At 43.4% G+C, this 20,097-nt stretch overlaps 1 protein-coding gene across 1 annotated transcript in view; it reads right to left on the minus strand.

Annotated features, from left to right (window-relative positions):
- Nucleotides 1-20,097, minus strand: part of COL11A1 (collagen type XI alpha 1 chain) — a 274,848-nt gene that overhangs the window by 221,062 nt on the left and 33,689 nt on the right. The window contains exons 3-4 of the mRNA XM_075002237.1: nucleotides 14,372-14,585; nucleotides 11,094-11,256 (exon numbers count right to left, since the gene is read on the minus strand). Coding sequence (XP_074858338.1) covers nucleotides 11,094-11,256; nucleotides 14,372-14,585 — 377 coding nt within the window. The remainder of the gene's footprint in view (nucleotides 1-11,093; nucleotides 11,257-14,371; nucleotides 14,586-20,097) is intronic.

The raw sequence follows: 20,097 nt of genomic DNA on the forward strand, positions 1-20,097 counted from the left end.
ACCATTGGGATAAATCCTCAAATACTTAAGTTTTATTTTGGATGCCTTCAGGATTATTCCCAGTTTTGCTATAATTGAAATTAGGATAAAACCCAGCATCACACTCACTACCCTATATTATCAAGGATTACACCCACTGGGCCCACTCCTGCAGAACCTTTTTAAACAAAATTTCCATTGGTTTAAAACAAAGTTTTATAAGCTGCAGTATTAGGTCCATAGTTCTTACCCATAAGGAAATGATGTATGTTCTGTCAATGTGAAATCTACATATTTTAGAAGAAAAATCTCCATAGGGAAATCTGAGCAACGACTATTAGTTAATGACATATTATGAAATACCTCTCATTCACACCATCTAAATGAGGAGTGACAAATCCTGAAAACTGGCAAAATATTAAAAGAACCCTACTATTTATGAAATATTCAAGATACAGACATACTTCAGATATATTTTAGTATTTTTATACCAAAGTCATCATCAGACAGCCTCTTGTTTCACATTTTCTTCTCCTGCAATACTCTCATGCCGCATATAGGAATTGTCTTTTTTTATCCCTACTATTTCTAGAGTTTGGGTTTACAAAGCAGTGCTTATCACACAGTATTTTGCATTTGAAAATCCACAAAAGATTAGATTTTAACAGCATATCAGACACTATGTAGCCTTTTTATGAATGAGTGCTTATGAAACAGACACACTGAGGTCTACGGTCTACCCAGATAGGTAAGAGGGTCACAGTAGGCACCTAAGTAACAGAGAGGTAGCCATGTTAGTCTGTGCACCTTAGATAAATATTCTAGTTAGAGTATTCTTCTTTGCTTCCTTTATTTAATAAGATACTTTCATGACAATAGGTCTTTGTTTCTTAAGCATTTATGCACCCTTGCTGCTCTAACTCCTATTTTGACATCACAGTAATCTGAACAGCAATCAGCTGGGAGGTCATAAAATGTTGTTTTAGGACCTCAAGGCCGTGTCTACACTAGCCCCAAATGGGCATTTCGAAGTTTACTAATGAAGCACTAAAATACATATTTAGCGCCTCATTAGCATGCGGGCGGCCGCGGCACTTCGAAATTGACGCGGCTCGCCACCGCGCAGCTCGTCCAGACGGGGCTCCTTTTTGAAAGGACCCTGCCTACTTTGAAGTCCCCTTATTCCCATCTGTTCATAGGAATAAGGGGACTTCAAAGTAGGCGGGGTCCTTTCGAAAAGGAGACCCATCTGGACAAGCCGTGCAGCGGCAAGCCGTGTCAATTTCGAAGTGCTAATGAGGCACTGAATGTGTATTTCAGTGCTTCATTAGAAAACTTCAAAATGGCCATTTGCATGGCCATTTCGAAGTTTGGGGCTAATGTAGACGTATCCCAAGTGAAGAACAAGCAGCAGGAGCCGATAAACTCCTAAACTGCAAAATATCCATACAATAAAACAAAATGAAGGCAAATATATAACACTATGGCCACATCTACACTAGAGAGCTTTGTAGACAAAACTGGGGTTTTGTAGACAAAACTCATGGACTGTCTACCCATAAAATATGTTTTGTCAACAGAAACTGTCACCAAAAAAACTGTATAGACACTCCGTTGGGCCCTTTTGTGGACAGAGAGGATCAAAAGATCAATTCGCTTTTATGTGTAGACACAATCTGTTGACAGAAGTTTTGTTGTAACATCTCTTCTGACAGTAACTTTTGTAGACAGATGCTTCTAGTGTAGATGCAGCCAATATGTTTCAAATTTCCTACTTTGTATTGAACATTTTTAAAACAGTCTTATTTTGTCAGTACAATCCTGCAATTGCTGTTTACTTAACCCTTTTAAAGTAAAATCAAAGATGCAGTTTTAAAAGAAATCATAAAAAACTCCATCTCTACAATATTTTCACTGGTCTATTAAGTCATCCAAGAATACGATTTAGTAGATTCATAGATTTTAAGGCCAGATGAAACCAGCTTGATCTTCTGGATTCACATTCTCCATAACATAAGCCATAAAATTTTCACCGTGGTCATGTATACTAAGAATACACTTAAAATGCAAAAGAATAGCACTCAATCTTGGACTCCTCAGTCACAAAACTAATTTTTATTCTAGAGAGGTGAGCAAAATCGCAAAATACAAAAGTAAAACACATGCAAAGACAGGTTGAACCTCCCCAATCTGGAACTCTCTCATACGACAAACTCCGTAATCTGGCATGATTATAGTTAGCTGGACAACCACTTATTATAGGTATGGCCAAGTTTCCCATGGTCCCATAAAGTTTGTTTAAAACCACTGGTCCTGACTCTCAGTGTTCTGCGCTGTTATTTAGCTGTAATTTACCCCAAACGTCTCTTAGGAGCCCAGTAAGCAATGGAAGTGTTGGTAATGTGATAGAAAATATTGACCATGTGTGGACAAGCAAATTCTCTTGTCTGGCACTGGTCAGGTCCTCAGGGTGCCGGACGAGGGAGGTTCGACCTCCGTAAGAATTCTTCACACCAATAAGAGTTACAGTATTGTACCTATAACTTGGAAAGAAATAATTTCAGGTATATGTCTGTCCAAAACAGAATCAAAGACCTGTCATGTCTAGCAAGAGCAAACTGTAAACTGTAGATTTCAAATGGATTGCAAATTTAAAATTTCCAAACAGATCATAACAAACAACCTGCTGTGATCAAAACAAACAGTGAGCCAAGAACAGAAGTTTATCAAATTATTCCTTGTAATATTAATTAGCAAGAACAGCACAAAAGTAGCAGGGGAGGACTGGGAGCAGAAAGAGCAGTAAGACCTATGGGAAAGGGGCAAGAGGCAAGACAACAGGAAAGCTGATTCCCAAATGGCATCAAATAAATGCTTTACATTTCTTTGAGTTGTAAGTCATAAAATAAACTAGCAAGAAAAAATATGAACCGCTTTATTTTGTGTATTCATTTACAGTGATACAAGTCTGTTTTCTAAAATATTTCATTACGGTTATCATACCTGAACTTTCAAAAAAGAGGACACCCCTGACAGGGAGTGAATCTGTATCAGTATCTACCAACTCACGTTGTATTAGGGCTAATCTACATTTGCCCCCAAGTTCGAAGGGAGCATGTTAATCAGGGTGATGGGACATTACCAATGAAGTGCTGTGGTTAATACACAGCACTTTATTAGGCTAATTTTCCCCTGCAGCAACTTCAAAGCGTCAAAATTCAAAGTGCTGGCATGCGTGTAGGCACAGGCACTTCAAAGTGCCTTTACTCCCCAAAATTTTGAGGAGTAAAAGGACTTTGAAGTAGCGTGGGCACTTCAAAGTACCTGTGGCTACATGAACGGCAGCACTTCGAAGCTTGAAGCTTCAAAGTTGCCGCAGGGGAGAATTAGCTTAATGAAATACTGCATATTCACCGCAGCACTTCATTAGTAATCTCCCATCACTCTGATTAACATTCCCCCTTCAAAGTTGGGTGCAAGTGTAAATCCAGCCTTAACGTACTATTGTAGATACTGATACAGATACACTCCCTCTCATGGGTGTTCTCTTTTATGAAAGTTCAAATATGGTAACCCTAATTTCACAAAATAGCTACAGTCATTTCTTGGGGTTCTAAATTAATTCACCACCTAGCAACCCCCCTGAAGGAAGAATCTCATATTCTCCCCAGAGATACAGCAAAGCCAAGCTAAAGTGCAAACATTGTGACATACAGCAGCATCTACTTCCAGCAATGGCTTGTAAGGGCATATGCAAGCCAAATTCACAGGGGTTGAGAAATGCCCTTTCAGAGGACATCAGAACAGATAACGTGCTCTAATAAGTCAAATCATTGATCCATCAGGTCCTGAATTCTTGTTTAACTCCTAACAGAAAATGAATTGCTCTAAGAAAGCAATTGACCAACTGAGCAATGGCGCTGGTGTAGGATATGGGGCAATGGGGGACAATCCTTCCTGATCTTTGCAGTTTGGAAGCCTGTAGTCAATCTGTGAGCTTGGAGAGAGAAAAGATGAAACCAGGGAGAAAATAGATGCCATGGGCAGAGAAGCAGCCTTATAGGGACAAAGTAGGAAGCAGCTGGGAAATAGCAGCAAGGTTTGGAACACTTCAGATTTTGGCCACTAGACTAAAACACAGAGTAGTGGGAGGGCTGGCCTCCTCTACCAGCCACTCAGTGAGGGACACAGGTGAAGCAGTGGAGCAGAAAACTGTCAGACAGTTTTCCAATGGGACTTTGATAACCTGGAAGGGGAGGACTGTAGTGACTGGGCAGGAGGACCATGTCACAAAGAGGGAGTACCTTGAATGATAAGGAGTCACCACTCCAGAGAGGGAGAGTGTGCAACACTAGGGTGAGAAACCAAAGGAATAGGGTCTCAGAGCAATGGTGTGCTGCTATCCAGAGGAACCACAAGTAGGCAAACCTGCAGTGACCACCCTGTCAATACGACTAACTTCCTGCAACTTTATTTCAAGTTGAGGGTTCACCAACTGATAGGATCAGTGTCATTATTGATCATAAAATTATGCAACTCCCCTGCCTTTACCTGAAGCTACACTACTGACTCTTGTGCTTGTGAACTCCAAAGGATGACTATGTGCGGTGAAGGACATCCTTTCATGAGTAAAGAAAAGCCTGTGAGCTTGTCTATATGAAGGAAAGCTTTATATAAACAAACAAACAAAGGCATTGGTTTATTCCCCGTCATATTACAAAGCTGTTCCAAAAGAAGAAGCTACTCAGTTTGCATACGGCCCTTCAGAATCCTAAATGCTTCTACTAAATACCACCCAACCCTTCACATTCTACAGCTTAGTAACTCATCTGTTTGTGCTTTTTGTCACTGACAGGCTCAAGGAGCATTTGTCAGCTGTGTGCGTGCATGTGCGCACCCACACACAGGTATGCAGCACCTACCACAATGAGGCCCCAATCTCTGTTTCATCTAGAATAAAATTTTACTGTACTGCTGACCTAGAGCAGAACTGATGGCAGCAGAGTTCTCTGCTGTATCAAACATTAATGGGATAGTCTCTCAAGGATCATTTTCCAGTGCTAATGGACAAGCTGCCAGAACAGTGTTTCTCTTATTTGCTGGCATATCCAGTTTCAGTCTCAGCATTTGAAGTGTAAAGCACAGGCAATGAAATGAAATGCAGCAGGGCATTTTAGCACCTTGCTAATATTTGTTTCTGGAAATATGCGAATCCTTATTTATTTTCCAAAATGGCTTGTCCAACAATACCTATAAGCATGAGGCCAGGCTGAGGAAGCACCATTTTTACTTTCAGGACTCGCTCCCCGTAAGCAAAATACATGCCTGGCTATACTGGAGAAAAGCATAGACCTCCTGCCCCCTCAGCTGATTAGCAGAGCAGATGCTGCCAGCAACACATATGCAGGTGGATTCAGGTACTCCAGCCCCCATTGCTCTGTCCTGCAGCCTCTCATTAGAGGAGCCCTCATGTTAGCTGTGCCAGTGTGGGAGGGGAGTGCTTCTCCATAGAACAGGGGAAAAGTTGGGGGGCACACAGTCTGGCTCAGGATGGGGACTTCCAAGCTGTTCCAGCTGCTGCAGCCTGAACCATGAGTGACTGACTGCCTTGCTTAAAGAGACAGTGCATTGATTTTTTTCCCCAGCAGCCAGCACACATTCTCTCTCTCTCACACACACGCGCCTCTCTTTCTCTTCCTCCCTCTTCCCCTTTACTCATTCTCCACAGGCCAACGGAAGGGAATGTAGTATGGCTCAGGCAGATTATTGATGAGCTCTGAGGTCCACCCTGAAGGGTGAGTGGCCTTTCTTAAAGAGGCAGTGCACTGTTTAAAATGAGATTTCCCCAGCAGCCAGCTCACACAGCTTCTCTCTCACTCCCTCACACATCCTGTGTCCCACTTGCCCTCTCTCCCTCCCCCCCCCCACCCATGTACCCCATCTTTGCAGAGCAAGGGGGCAGGAGGGTCAGACAACGAGGCTCAGGAGCAGAGCAGGAGGTTTGTCAGAAATTTACCCACAGCAGGTAACATACACACAGTCTCTGTGTCGCACACTCTCTCTGTGTGATGCACATGCAAAACTTCTCAGTATCACATATTTCCCCCTCCCCCCAACACACAGAGTCACTGTCATACACACACTCCTTAGCTATGTCTAGATTAGAGCACTCTGTCGGAGGTTTGTGTCAGAAGACATCTTCTGCCAGAGCTTCTGTTGATAGATCACTCTATCTGTTCTATTGACATAGAGTGGCCAGACGGTGCAGCTGCTCTCTCGACAAAATGGCCACCTGGAAGACCATCAGACAGGGTTGCAGGGCCGGCAATCCCTTCCAGGAGCCCCAGTAAGATGCACCTTTAAAGGGCACCCCCAGACACCTGTTCCCTGCTCATGCCAGGGCGTGCCTACCACCACAAGGGACAGCACAGCTGTTAGAGGTGGGCTTTAACTCCTTCTGGGAGACAACTCTTTCCAGCGACTCCTGGTGCCAGAGCAGCTCCTGAGCTTGCACTGGCCCCACCCAGCAGTACCGCCCCATGGAGGGTTAGGCTAACAACACTTTCAAGGAACTTGCTGTGGCTGCCAGATGATCACACCTGTGCCTGCTTCCCTGGGTGCACAGGTGGATCTGGATGTACCGTGCCAGTTCCGACAGCTGGGACCAGCTGGTCATGGGGCAGTAGGAGGACCAGCCGTGGCTCCAGAACTTCAGAACATGCAAGCACACCTTCCTGGAGCTCTGTGCCTGACTCACCGCTGCCCGCCAGAGACAGGACACATGGCTGTATTCCACCAGCCCTGTGGAGAAGTGGGTTGCAGCCACCCTCTGGAAACTTGCCACCCCTGGCAGCTACCATTCCATGGGAAACCATGTTAGCATGGGGAAATTGGCTGTTGAGGACCTCCTCATGAGGCACACACTGCAGTCCTTGCACAGTGGGGGAGTGTCCCACCCAAGGGTAACCCTTGAAGTGGGGATAAGAGAAGGGGAAGCCCTGCTGGGGGGTGACCTCACCAAGGGGGATCCCAGAAAGTTTGGGGGGATGAGAAGGGGTAGGGGACCCCCCACCCCCAAAGGGCCCAAGGATTCCCTGTGCATGTGGTCAGTTCCCCCCGTCTGAAGGTCATGATTGGCATCAAACACCATTCTGCTGAGGGTCATCTGTATAGTAGACATGTACGGTCATGGCTGGATTCACCACCCTGGGGTTCCTGCACTGCATCAGGGATCCACAGTGCCTCCACAGCCAGGCTGACCCCAGCAGCGCCTCACACCTTGCTCTATGGGCTAGCAGCCAAGGGGTGCATCCAGCCACAGGAGGGGTCCCTGCATGGGAGGCGGGTAAGCTGGGAGCAGCCCGGCCCTCCCTGGGACCGCCCCACACACACCTGCAGCTTGCAGTGCTGTCCATGGGAGTGGGTGCTGCCTCTTGCCTGTGGGCATGCCTGCGTGTTACACTCCTCAGTGTGTCTGGGGTCAGGCTGGCATACTTGTGGCTAGCCCACTTCCAGCCAGGGCAGGTGCAGGCAGGTCCCCCACCCCAGGGCCTGGGGCTTGTCTGGCCTTTCATAAGGCTGGAGCAGGCTGGCGCCCATGTCAGGGGCCGCCTGCTGCATCCAGGTGGGACATGCTATCTTGCATGTGATTTCATGTGCCAGAACCACAGCGTAAGATCCCCCTGATCTGGCCAGGTGATGCTCCCTCTATGCCCACCCCCCATGCCCTGGGGTGGGTGACGCAAAGGGTATTTACTGGAGGGACCCTTGCCCAGCACCAGCGATGCGCAGGAGGTGGCCTGGCTAGCAGGGACTGACTCCATGACAATCACGTGGCTTCTGCTCTCCTCTGAGGCCATGTCTTCCTCTGGCTCCAGTGGCAGGCTGGGGATGCAGAGGCCTGCTCCTCCTCCTTCTCCAAGGGCTCCAGCTGCATGGAGGGGCCTCCAGCGCCATTGCAACAGGGCACATGGCAGGTGATGTTCCCCTCCCCACCAGAGGTCTGCAAGCTCCTTGCAGAAGGGGCTGGCGGCATGTCCTGCACTGGAACATCAGGCTGCTTCCCAGGCCTGGGTGCAGCCCTGGCAGTTATTTTACCTTCACCCAGACCTGTTCCATGCTGCAGGCATGGTGGCCCCATTCTGTAAGCGTGATCACCACCTGGGCATAGGTGGGGACATTGCACCACTTGGCTTCGGGGTCAAGGAGGGTCTTCTTTGCTCCACAGGTCTGGGGGGCGGGGGCTGCACCTTGGCTCCAGTCCGGCAGGGGCCTGCCATTTGGTGTCCTGGGGTGGCTCCTGGGTCCCCTCAGTCTGCTTCCTCGAGGGCACGGGGTGGTCTTGGGGCAGCTGTCTGCCATCTGCAATGACTCTACTGAAAGGAGTGACTGAGGGCATGGTGGATTACAGCCTGTACCTCTGCTGCTTCCAAACTCCAACTGCTGAAGCAGGGTTTCCCAGGCTCCTTGTAACGTTAGAGGGGCCAGAAGCACAAACCATAGAGCGCTGATTGCTGTGGAAAGCATGTCCCTTGGGGCACCTCTGCAGCACCCTGGATGCCTTTTCTGTTAACAGCAGCTTCCCCCCCCCGCAGAATTTCCAGACTGGCTTTCTATCAACAGATCTCTGTCAGAGGTGTTCTTCCTTGTGGATAGCAGGACACAGCTGTTGACAGAAGTGCTGCGTTCTGTCAATTTACTTTCAGGCTGTCATGGGAATCTGGACGCCCCATGGATTTTGTCAACAAAATGCCAGTTTTGTTGACAAAACCCTCTAGTGTAGACATAGCCTTTGTACTGTATCAAACAGACTATCTCACACACATGGTCTCTTTCACACTCACTCCCCCAACATATCCTTTCATGACTGTTATTACTACTTGGTAGTATCTGCAATGCACATATATTCTCTGTAATTTCACTCTTTCAAAGTCTGTTATTTTAGTGTTGTGACTGGTTTATGCATTTTATATTTTTCACTTCTCTTGCACTTAAATTTCTTTGAGCTGTAAGTTCTGAAATGCCTATCCTGTCCAGGCTTGATTAATTATCTATGTGTTAAATTTAAAAAACCATATAGTACATCTAGGTTTTTTGCTTCTGCTGGTGATGCACAACATCACATGCCATTGGTGTAGAACATATTCCACCCATGGATGGATGAAATTAAAGGGAGCACTGCTTAGGAGGCTTGAATGCCTTCAGGGAAAGAAAGTCTTCAAGTCGTAAGGTCCCCTGTAGACCAAGTATCTGTGCAGTTGCTTTAGAGCAAGCTGTTAAGATGCCCCAGAAAGAAGGAGTTTTAAAGCTAGGAACCAAGACAGAAGATTTACCCTAATTCAAATACTGGGAGGTGCTCTTTGACAAGAGGCCCCTGTAACTGAGTCTCTTGGCTGAAGCTAGGGGAAACAGGATACAATATCACCTCATATGGCCTTGAGAAATTGAATCTTTAAAAGGACTTGCATTTCTGCAACAATGATACGGGCTGTTAAAATGTTGCTGTTCTCAGTGCCGAATCATAATGTTCTGAAAGTGGCTTAACAGGCAACTACGTTATTTCATAATGAGTTATAACTAACTTCCTTCTCAGGTGGTTAGGAAGAGAAACAACTATTGCTTTGGTAATTCAGAGTTTCAAGGTCAGAGAGGTCATTCTTGATCCTCTCCTGCTTGTTGTACAGGATACCGATCAAGTAGTTCCTCAGTTTTAGAGTATATGGCATAGTTTCTCACTCTAATTAGTGTAGTACATTGATTGTAATGGGTTTTTCACTTTTAGTCCCTTGGGCACAATGTCCATCCTTTTGCATTTGGAGAGAAAAATGATGTCTGTATGCATCAGTGTGAGTTCTCATACAGCTGATGGATCTCCATTCCAAATGGCTAAATGTAGGGCCTTGCATGTTGAATAGTACCAGAGAGGTAGACGTGTTACCTCTGTTACTTGGTAATTCAGAACAGGAGGTTTTTTGGAGACGTCTCGGTAACCAGTGCTAGACCCATATTTATCACGTTTAACATACAAGCTCACAGAACAAAATAGAGAAAAATGTTTAAATGACTGGCCCAAATTATGTGATAAATCACATATCTGCGTTGAATTCAGGGGAGTTGTATGAATTTGTATGCAAACAGAATATATGTCTTTATTTTTAGTCGTTATGTCTAGTCTCAAATTCCATATGTGTTAACGTATACATGTCAGTGTTGTTGTGCTGTGCAACACCTGTGTCACTGTACAGCCCCATGTTATAGTTGCTAACCACAAGATAAGAGCTTGGTTCACAAATGGATTGTATTCTGTTTCTTTGAAGTGTCCATTCTTATCTGATGGGAGGAAAGGTGGGAGTTTAGCACAGAGCTACAAAAGGAGGGAATGGAATAGAGGTGTTTTTATATCTGGATAAATTGATGCAACAGGTATTTATTTTGACATAAAATAGCTATGTGGTGACATAACTGAAAAGCCAACAACCCTTGTAATTCAGATTGCCAAAGAAAATGTTCAGTGATGGTCAATTAATGACTTATCTGCTCCTCAATTCTGTTTCATTGTCCAGCTTTAATCTGAGCTATGACAGTTCTGATTGATGGATAATAGAACTATAGAAAAATAGGTTTATGACATCTGTATGTTAAACTCTTGTGTAGTAAGACTGCCTAGAGACACCTCATTATCAAGAGTCAAACATTTCCTTAAACAGATGAATATCACCTTTTCCATTTCCCAACCTGTCAACAATGAGAACAGGTATACTTCTTTCCCTAAAACGTACTCCAGATACTGCAATAATGAATGTGTAGCATGAAGAACATAACTATCCATGATACCCAGAGTACCTTCAAGACATGGTATCTTGCCACCAGACCACCCCCCCCCCCACACACACACACTCCCACCCCACCCCAAAAAGTCTGAAATTTATGTTGCTGTATATGTTTGGCCCAGAACATCAATTTGGAGAGAAGAAGAAAGCTGGAATGACTTGGTATCATGCATTGTACCAAATTTACCTTTTGAATTTTCTAAAAGCTTCTATTTTCACTTTTAACTGGAACACCACTCCTCACAAAAATCATGTAATACCTATTACGTAACGATAGACTTTTACCTCAAAAACTTCTTCATCCAATATCCTGGTCCCAAAGACGGCGATGCCGTTGGTGTCAACAATGGCTCTGTCACTTCTGTTGAGTGGTTCTGTTGTTCTCTTTTTACAGTCGACAATCATGGTAACACTTTTCTTCTCCACACTGATAGCTACCCGATGCCATCTATCAAAGGAACACAGCCATTCCATAAACACTCTCTTAAAATATACTTATGAATTCAGAGTTCCATAGCAAGAAAAAAATTCCAAGTTGTAAGCCAATCAAAAATTGCATCAAATACAGTGCATACAAATCAACACATCAGCATCCTTTTACTTATCTATTTTATCTTCTCATTTTCACATCAAGCTCTTCCTTTGTTAGTTTGAGAAAGTTGTTAATATCTAGCAAATAAAATAAAAATAGAGCAGGACTAAAACCTAAATACAGTAAAATATACTTCCATAGAATGAACGGAGCAGCATGTAAGTCCCAGTACAGCAAAACATCTGAGCTCTAGTTTAGCTCCAGTTCTAACAGAAGTCAAGGAAAAGATTCCCATGGACTTACATAATCATATGCTTTGATAGATCAGAACTTTACTGCTATAGTAATACATAAAACAGACTTCTATAATAAATAGGTAGAAAGTTCAAATGACAATCTGAATATAGTTATTAGAAAAGCAAAAGCCAATCAGCTTTTTGAACTTAGTAAAGTTGCATTTAGTGTTTTGTTAAAGTCAATCCATTACCCAAGCCAAACAGCATAATTCATTATCCTGAAATTATATAAATAAGTCACTTGAGTTTTTCCTCCCACAAAGTACTTCATATATAACTTTCTACAGAGTGATGGAAGAAATTCTCCTTCTCTCAAACTCAGCAGTATGTAATACATGCTTATTTCTGTACTGGACCAAGTCCATACAATACTGTTTCCTGATCTGCCGCTTTAGGCATAAGGAACCTGATGCAAAACCTCACTGATGTCACTGGAAAGAGTGTCATTCACTTTAATGGGTTTTTGGTCTAGTCCAAGTTGCCTTTGTATTCTATGATCGGTCACTTAAGTCACATGTCTGGCCTCCCAGATTGGATGACTCCAAAAAGAAGAAAGAACTTCAAGGAGACAAACACTTCTAACATTAATGCTTGTGAATCTGCATATTTATAATTTTGCCAAAATTTTTGCAAAAATCATTTTGTTTCCACAAATATTCACAAAGTGAATAAAATGGTTATGAATAGTACCAACATAAATTCCCATTTGAAAGGCATTCATTCATGAATAGTTTCAGTGTTTATCTAGCACTAGCATATGTTACCATGACTAATGGCATGTATTCATTTAGTAGGACATTTCCCCCCCCAATGACAAGGTGTCAAACAATCTTTAGATATGACATACACAGTGAGCAAACCCCAGCATCTCATATACAAGGGCCAGGAGTGTCAGAGAAAATGTGTTACTAAGATGCAAGAAGAATGCCAGCATTTATTTATAACCAGGAAAGGTATCCAGATAAGAGATGGCATGGATCATTTTTAAAAATGGTGTTTTATATATCAAAGGGAATACCCTGAAGTAACAGAATCTTACTGGTCACTAGTACCATAGAACTGGAATTCTGTGTTTACTCTGGAACTCTACTAAACATGATAATTTTAAGAGCAAATTGTCTGGCTGTCCTCAGGCTCTCTTGATTGTTAAGACTTAAAAAAAACCATGTACATTAACACAAAATATCACTCAGTGTTGCACTACATTCTGTGGAATAGCCTAGTCTCATAATATTATTGGCCAACAACCCCAAAGCCAGCCGGTAGTAAAAGCATAGAAGAGGCTGCTCACTCAGGGAAGGATTGCCTCATATCACTCTTCAGCCGCCTTCTGGTAAATTCAGAAGTGGGGTCTGCTCTCTTGGGAGCATGCATGCTAGTGCTTTAAAACAGCTTTGACTGAAGCTAATTTGATTTTTTTTTCCCATTTTAATTGGAACCTCAACATCCTGAGAGAAAACTGGCTCTGGTGAAGTCAACAGCAAAACCCTAATGGTACCTGGATTTCACCCTTGTTTGCTATAGAGAAATGAAATGAAAGCAGCCTCATGCTTCAGTTCTTGATTCTGAGGGGAACACATTTTAGGGGTTATTTTGGATGTTATGACAGTGTCTTGTGCAGTAACACAGAAGCTAATAGAAAATTTAACTTTTGATTTGGTCTGTCTTGTTATCCTTAAGTAATTTATAACACTTGCTCTTTTCATTAAGTGGATTTATTCGCCCTTCAGCTGCAAAATTCTTTCCTTTCCTCAGTATAACAAAAACCTTCAATCTGTGTATTTATGAAAAATGCAGCTGCTGTTCCTGCACTGTAGCATAATAAATAAAAATGCTATTATAAGGATGAATATTCCTTTAAAATAATTATTGCTAATGTCAGCAGGTTTTTAAAAGCAATATGATAATGAAAGGTGCCAATCTGACATTCCCAGAGCCTCCATTGTTTTATTCATCCAAATAACTGGCACAGCAGCTCAGCAACAATGTAGGTTATGCCACATAGCCTTATTAACATGCTCTCATTTTGACTGGGGTTGGCGAGCCCCAGGGGTGCAAGGGGGCTGGCTCATGCTCCAGAAAGGGGTGGGAGCTCGGGTGGAAGCCAGGGGGCACATAGCAAGCCTTCAGCACCACATGGACCATGCCACCCCCTCATTATCATCCAGAGCACACCACCTGGGGCTTTGCAGCACACCATCATCAATTTAAAAGCATCAGTTTAAAAGACCTGGGACTCAGGCTGCTGCTGCAGTAGTGGTGGTAGCCAGAGCCTCAGACCACTTTGAATTTCTGGTCCCTGTGGCAATTGTCCTCCTATCCCCACCATTTCCCTGTCGGGGGCTTGGACTGCAGAACATCCTAGCAGTCCAGGGTAAGACATGAAGGTAACTTTCAAGTAGCACTGGATGCTTGCTGAGCTGAGGGTGACTTCATGGGCCAAGAACAAGATGCCTTTATATTGTTCACATAAGTCTAACAGTTCCCTAGCACTTAAATTATGGCAAAGGGCAAAAAGGAGCCTAGAACTGCATTGTTTGCACTCCTGTATTCTGCAGTAAGCTGGAACCGAGTCCTCCTGCAAAGGAACCTTAGATTCTGTGGCACTGTAGTACAGCCAGCTGGAAATTCTGTAACTGATGTATTTACTTCTAAAAATATACTATATGATGGAACATTACTACACACAGTCGCTCTTGTGTTAAGTTTTATATTAAACTTTATTTTACACTTACTTTCCATCAGCAATGTTGACTGTCCTAAAAAGAGGATAATCTTCTGGGGCAGGTTTTCCATACTGATCTTCAAACAGGAAGACAGGAGATCTACCAACTTCCACACCTATTTGCTGAATACCCTGTTCACTGTAGATGGACAAAAGGAAGGACTGGATTCCCTTTTTAGGTTTCACTGTAATTAATATTGAAAAGTCTTCAGGAAAGTTTCCACCTGAGAAGAAAATGAGAAATATAGTCACAAATCTGTAGAAGGTATAACTTGTTTGTGAACATTTAAGTTTCACTTTTAGTTGAGAGTAATTTTCTGGTTTTATGCCACAATAAACGATACAAATTCTGATTACAAGAAAAATTCTTTTTTCAAAACCTGTGTGTTTATACTTTGTCTTCCCATTCTCAGTTTACTTCTAAATGGTTTTACCTTAAGATATCTTCAAAGCTTCATGATAAAAGCATTGCATATTTAGGTAACAGAGAGGAAGCCATACTAGTCTATATACTATCAAAACAAAAAGCAGTCAAGTAGCACTTTAAAGACTAGCATTTTTTTCTGATTTGTCCTCCTTGATCACTGTTTTTGGTTCTCTGTGCCTTCAGTATTGAGTCTGTTCTGGTCTGGCTATGGTCTGAAGAAGTGGGTCTGTCCCACGAAAGCTCACCTAATAAATTATTTTGCTAGTCTGTAAAGTGCTACTTGACTGCTTTTTGTTTTCATATTTAGGTAAGTGTAACACAAGTGTATGCAAGACAGATGGCAGTTCTTTATTAACTAGTTTGTACTCTTCATCTTCTTGATAAAGGAAACAAATTACACTAGTTTATAACCATTCACTGTAACTTCAACAGACAAAAAAAGTCTATGGCAAAATTTTTGGGGAGTAAAGATGCTTTGAAGTACCCTGGGCACTGCAAAGTGCTCTTGGCTACATGCATGCCAGAACTTCAAAGTTTGACACTTTGAAGTTGCCACGGGGAGAATTAACCTAATGAAGGGCTGCATATTCACTGCATCACTTCATTAGCATTCTCTGGTAAGGCTGATTACCATGCCCCCTTCGAAGAGGGCAAGTGTACACACAGCCTATGGGTATTACTGGAAATATATCATATACTTTGCAGTCCCCACTAGCCACTTCAGTAATTTCCACCATTTGATTTATGTATATTCTATGTGTGTTCCCTCTGCATTTGATCTTTAGGTATCTTAAAGAAGGATCATATGAGCAGGGAATGCACATGATTCCATATACCACTTATGTTATTAACAGAAAGCTTAACATAGGCTTGTGTGGTCTATTAAAGACATACTCTGGGCCTCTGACCTGAGATAAATTTAATACCAACATTTTTATTTAATGGTAGTGCAGATGTTACTTATTAAATTCTCAGAAATAACTTATTTTAAAACAAAACACATGGCTATTTGTGTGTAATAGGAACTTGAGGCGAAGAAAAAAAAGTTATTTTCATTTGCTGCCTGCCAGTTTCTCTTTGAAGTAGATGCCGTAAGACAATTTTTGTTTTAACTTCCATATCCTCAAGAAGAAAGAATAGATGGATACTGCTTTTAAATCAGGAATGGAAAAGACAGATACAGTTGATGGAAAACCTGCCCTGAGTGTTTTGGTCTTTGAGGCTCCTTTTTTTAAGCTGGAGAACATTTTTTCCACCATTCCAACTGAAGCAAACAAGCTTTGTAAAAGAAATCTCTGCATAATGGTTGATGCGTGAAATTCTTCTAAATCAAGAACCTGGTTTATAGAACAGTGGTGTAATTATTCTTCACGTCACTTGTTACAGAGCTGCAACTCATTACAGAGCTTTTTAACCAAATTTCTCAGCCTAGTCAGCATATCCTGGTACTGCCCTAACCACACCTTCGTATTGTTGTAGAAAGACACCATGCAGCGTTGTTCTGCTGCTTTTCACTTCCGCCAGGGATCAGTGTTTGCATCAATGTTAGTAAATGTATCTTTTCAACCCAGGATTCAAAGCCATGAGACAGATGACAGAAATGTCTTTAGATCCCCAGTTCTTGTGAAATTTGTGCGCTTTACTTGCAAAATCATCATGTTTCTCCAATCTGACCTCCTGTATGTAACAGGCTATCATCATATCCAGAACTTGCACACTGAATTCAACAACCCAATAAAAGGAGTGAAAAACTCAAGTTAAGCTGACCAGAGGCAGTCAGGCACTCCTATTCAACATCACATATTACCATCAGTTAGACCCTGAGCACATAAGTAAGAAATATCAAGTTAAGCATGTACGTATGTGCGACAAAGAGAGAGACTGTGCAGGGCCACCTCATCCAGTGTTGCATCACCATACGTAGCCATCTCAGAGGAAGGAGACAAAAACAGCACACACTGGAGGAGAAAGTCCTTTCCTGACCCCCTTCAGATGACTGGATGAAGCCCTGAAGCCTGACCTATAAGCCAGAAGAGCTGGTCCCTCTCACCCATTATTTTGTCTTGCATGAACAATTGCCTTATTTCAGTGCCATGGAACATGATACCTGGGCTAAACCTACACCAGATCCACATCTTAACACTACCTCCTTGGCCCACTACCCTAAACTGAAAGGAATGACTTTTTAAAAAAATAGGCATTTGTGAGTTAGCTAGCTACAAGGATCTCAGGATTTTTCCCAATTTCAATGTTGTGGTATTAGAACAGGTGTGCCAGGAACATTCCAGTTCTGGTAAAGCCCAATGAGGTTTAAGAACCCAAAGTTTATAAATTTGAATGCTGTAAACATGTTAACCTAGGCTCTGTCATCTCAAAAATGAGAGGAAAATTTTTGAGATTTATTAGAGAGGTTAATCAAACCACAAACAGTGAGGCAAAAATACAGAAGAAAAGTTCAATTGTACAAGACACTTCATAGATTTGTCTTGAGGTAAATTTGAATTAAACAATTTATTGAATTAAAAAGCAAAATTCACTTTACAAGCAAGAAGAGTAGGACAGTAAATTGGCTGTAATTCAGATTTTAAAAAGGCAGGTACAAAATAACATATTTACCCCAGCTAATTTAGAACATGGATTGTTCCTGTGTGTTATATTCATGAGATGAACACCATGATTTGTATAAAAAACCCTCACCATGATATTTCAAGTCTGTAAGGAGTTATATGAATGGACTTGCACATTATATTATATGGTTTGTGGCAGACCCCTTGTCTGTCCCTTAGGGGGTCCTGCACTTCCAGGCAGTTCCTTGTGTGCCTCAGAGAGGCCCTTTTATTGCCCTGGGGCCCTTTTATTGCCCTAACCCTTTACTGAGCCATTTTCACCACAGGCCAGTCTTGAGTGAGGGCAGAGTATGATCTTCTCCACCTGCCCTGGTTTGGGTACACCTCTAGGTGAAGAGTAGGGGGAATCCAGTCCCACCCACTGCCCTGGACTCCAGCCCAGGGACCTTAGGAAGGAAGTGAGCAAGCAGGGCTTTCGCCCCTGCCCCACAGCAGCTCCCCTTCCCTGGGCCTCTGTACCCACCACTTCCCTCTGATACCTGGTGGCTGGCATCCCATGGCTTCACTCAGCCTGTCCAGCTCTGCCCTTCTTTCAGCCCTGAGCCTCCTTCTTTCTGTGCAACATTCTCCCTCCTGCTGCCTGGGGAAAGCCTTTTATAGGGAGCCTGGAAGCCTTAACTGGTGGCAGGTGCTTGACTGCAAGCAGCGGCTGGCTGACTCCTAAAGTCTATCTAGCCTGCAGGTCTGAACCCTCTGGGATCTTAGGAGGGCAACAAAAAGGCATTCCACCAGCACCTAAATTGTTCACCCTCTATCAGGCATTTGCCAACTGCTGCTTTCGGTCTGCCACAGGTTGCATATTGGAAAACACGTATTGTCTCTCAAAATAATGTTAAATAATGTAACATTTGTATTAGAGTTTAATTGCAGGTTACATTAAGGATTTCCTGATTGCAGAAAGAAAGTGTGTTTCATGTAATGCAGCTTTTTTTAGCAAGTATAATCTACAAATGAAAAATCCATATAAGTTATTAAAATGGTCATTCATTTTCCTGAAAATGGGTGTTTTTCAGGTAAGAAGATAATTGTACTACATGAATTCCATCCTTTTTAATTAAGCCCATGATCTACACATTTCTATAAATCATTCAGGAAATGCACTTTCAAGAACTAAAAGGAGGGAATATTGTTCTTATAGGGGCTTTTGTTAGTAATCTGAATTACTGAGTTATTTTACAATCTCTACTATCGCTTAGTTTATCTTTGAGCAAATTACTTTAGGCTACATTCTTTAACCATTCATTTTATATACAATCTAACGTTCATGTTTGAACTTGTTCTTAACTTTCTCTAATTCCTTTTAACATGAAATCCTTGTTTTCAGATGACAGATAACGTTTTAAAGCTATCAGGGTGTGTCTACCCGGGCACAGTATTTCGAAAAGACCAGCCCTCTTTTGAAAGAATGAAGGGAGTGTCTACACATGCCATGCGCTCTTTTGATTTGAAATTGAAGGAACGCAGCCCAGACGTCGAAAGCTGGACCCCGATCCTGTATGGGAAGAGCGCCACCCGTCAAAAAACAACATAGAAAGAAGGCACGTATAGACGCTCCACGGCCCACTCTTTCAAAAGAGGAGTCCTCCATGATGGCTGTCCCCCCACCCTCCTCCAAGTTCAGGCACCCCCCGCCCCCCTCTCCCCGTTCTGGCCGCCTCCCCACCCTCCTCCAAGTTCAGGCCCCCCTGCCCCGCAACATGCAGGGGTATCCCCCCACCCACATTCTAAAGAGTTGGACATTTATAACACAATTTTTATGGTTTATTGTTGATAAAGGTTTTTATTGTGCACCAATGCCTGTGTTCCATGTCCCGTAGGGGGGAGGCATGGGTGCAGTGGTGGTGGCAGTGCACGTGGTGGGGGGGTGGATGTATGGGGGGAAGGAGAAGGGTGGGCATCATGGGGGTTAACGCAGCCCTGGGTCAAGACTTACACAAAGGGCCTCCTGGATCCAGACACCGTCGCAATTTGCCTGGGGCTGGCAGCAGCAGCCTCAGCTGCCTACCACTTACCCTCCACACTGCGCACCCCCATCTCGAGGTGGGCAAGAAGGCACCACCACCACCCCTTGAGGCGCCCAAAGGCCTGCTTGACCACATGCCAGTACCCATGATGTCTGCACCCAGTGTAAGGAGCAGGGTGTCATCGGCCATGGTGCTGCTGCACTGGGGTCCCGCATTGCTCCTGGCAGCTCAGCAGGCCTCGCCTAGTGCAGGGCGGGGGAACTCAAGGGGGCCCTTTAAGGCGGCAGCTGGCTGAGAGCCCTGGAAGGGCTTGGTGGCCATGTGACCCCATCCGCAGCATCTCTACCTCACTTCTTTCGAAAGAGTGCTCGTACACATGTGGACGCTCTCTTTTGAAATAATGGGACGGGGTCTTCAAAAGAGTGGGTCGGAACTGCGACCCGCCTTTGCCGTGTGGTCATGTTATTTTGAAAGCCAGTATATCGATTCCTGGCTTTCTATTTTACTCTTTTGATGATGGGCTCCTGTGTAGACACAGCCTCAGAGAGGTAGCCAAGTTAGTCTGTATCTTCAAAAAAGAAGAAGTTCCGTGGCACCTTATAGACTAACAGATATTTTGGAGCATAAGCTTTTGTGGGCCAAGACCTGCTTTGTCAGAAGCATTTAACAAAGTGGGTCTTTGCCCGTGAAAGCTTATGCTCCAAAATATCTGTTAGTC

The sequence above is a fragment of the Carettochelys insculpta genome, chromosome 9 (assembly GCF_033958435.1).
Source record: "Carettochelys insculpta isolate YL-2023 chromosome 9, ASM3395843v1, whole genome shotgun sequence".
NCBI lineage: Eukaryota > Metazoa > Chordata > Testudines > Carettochelyidae > Carettochelys > Carettochelys insculpta.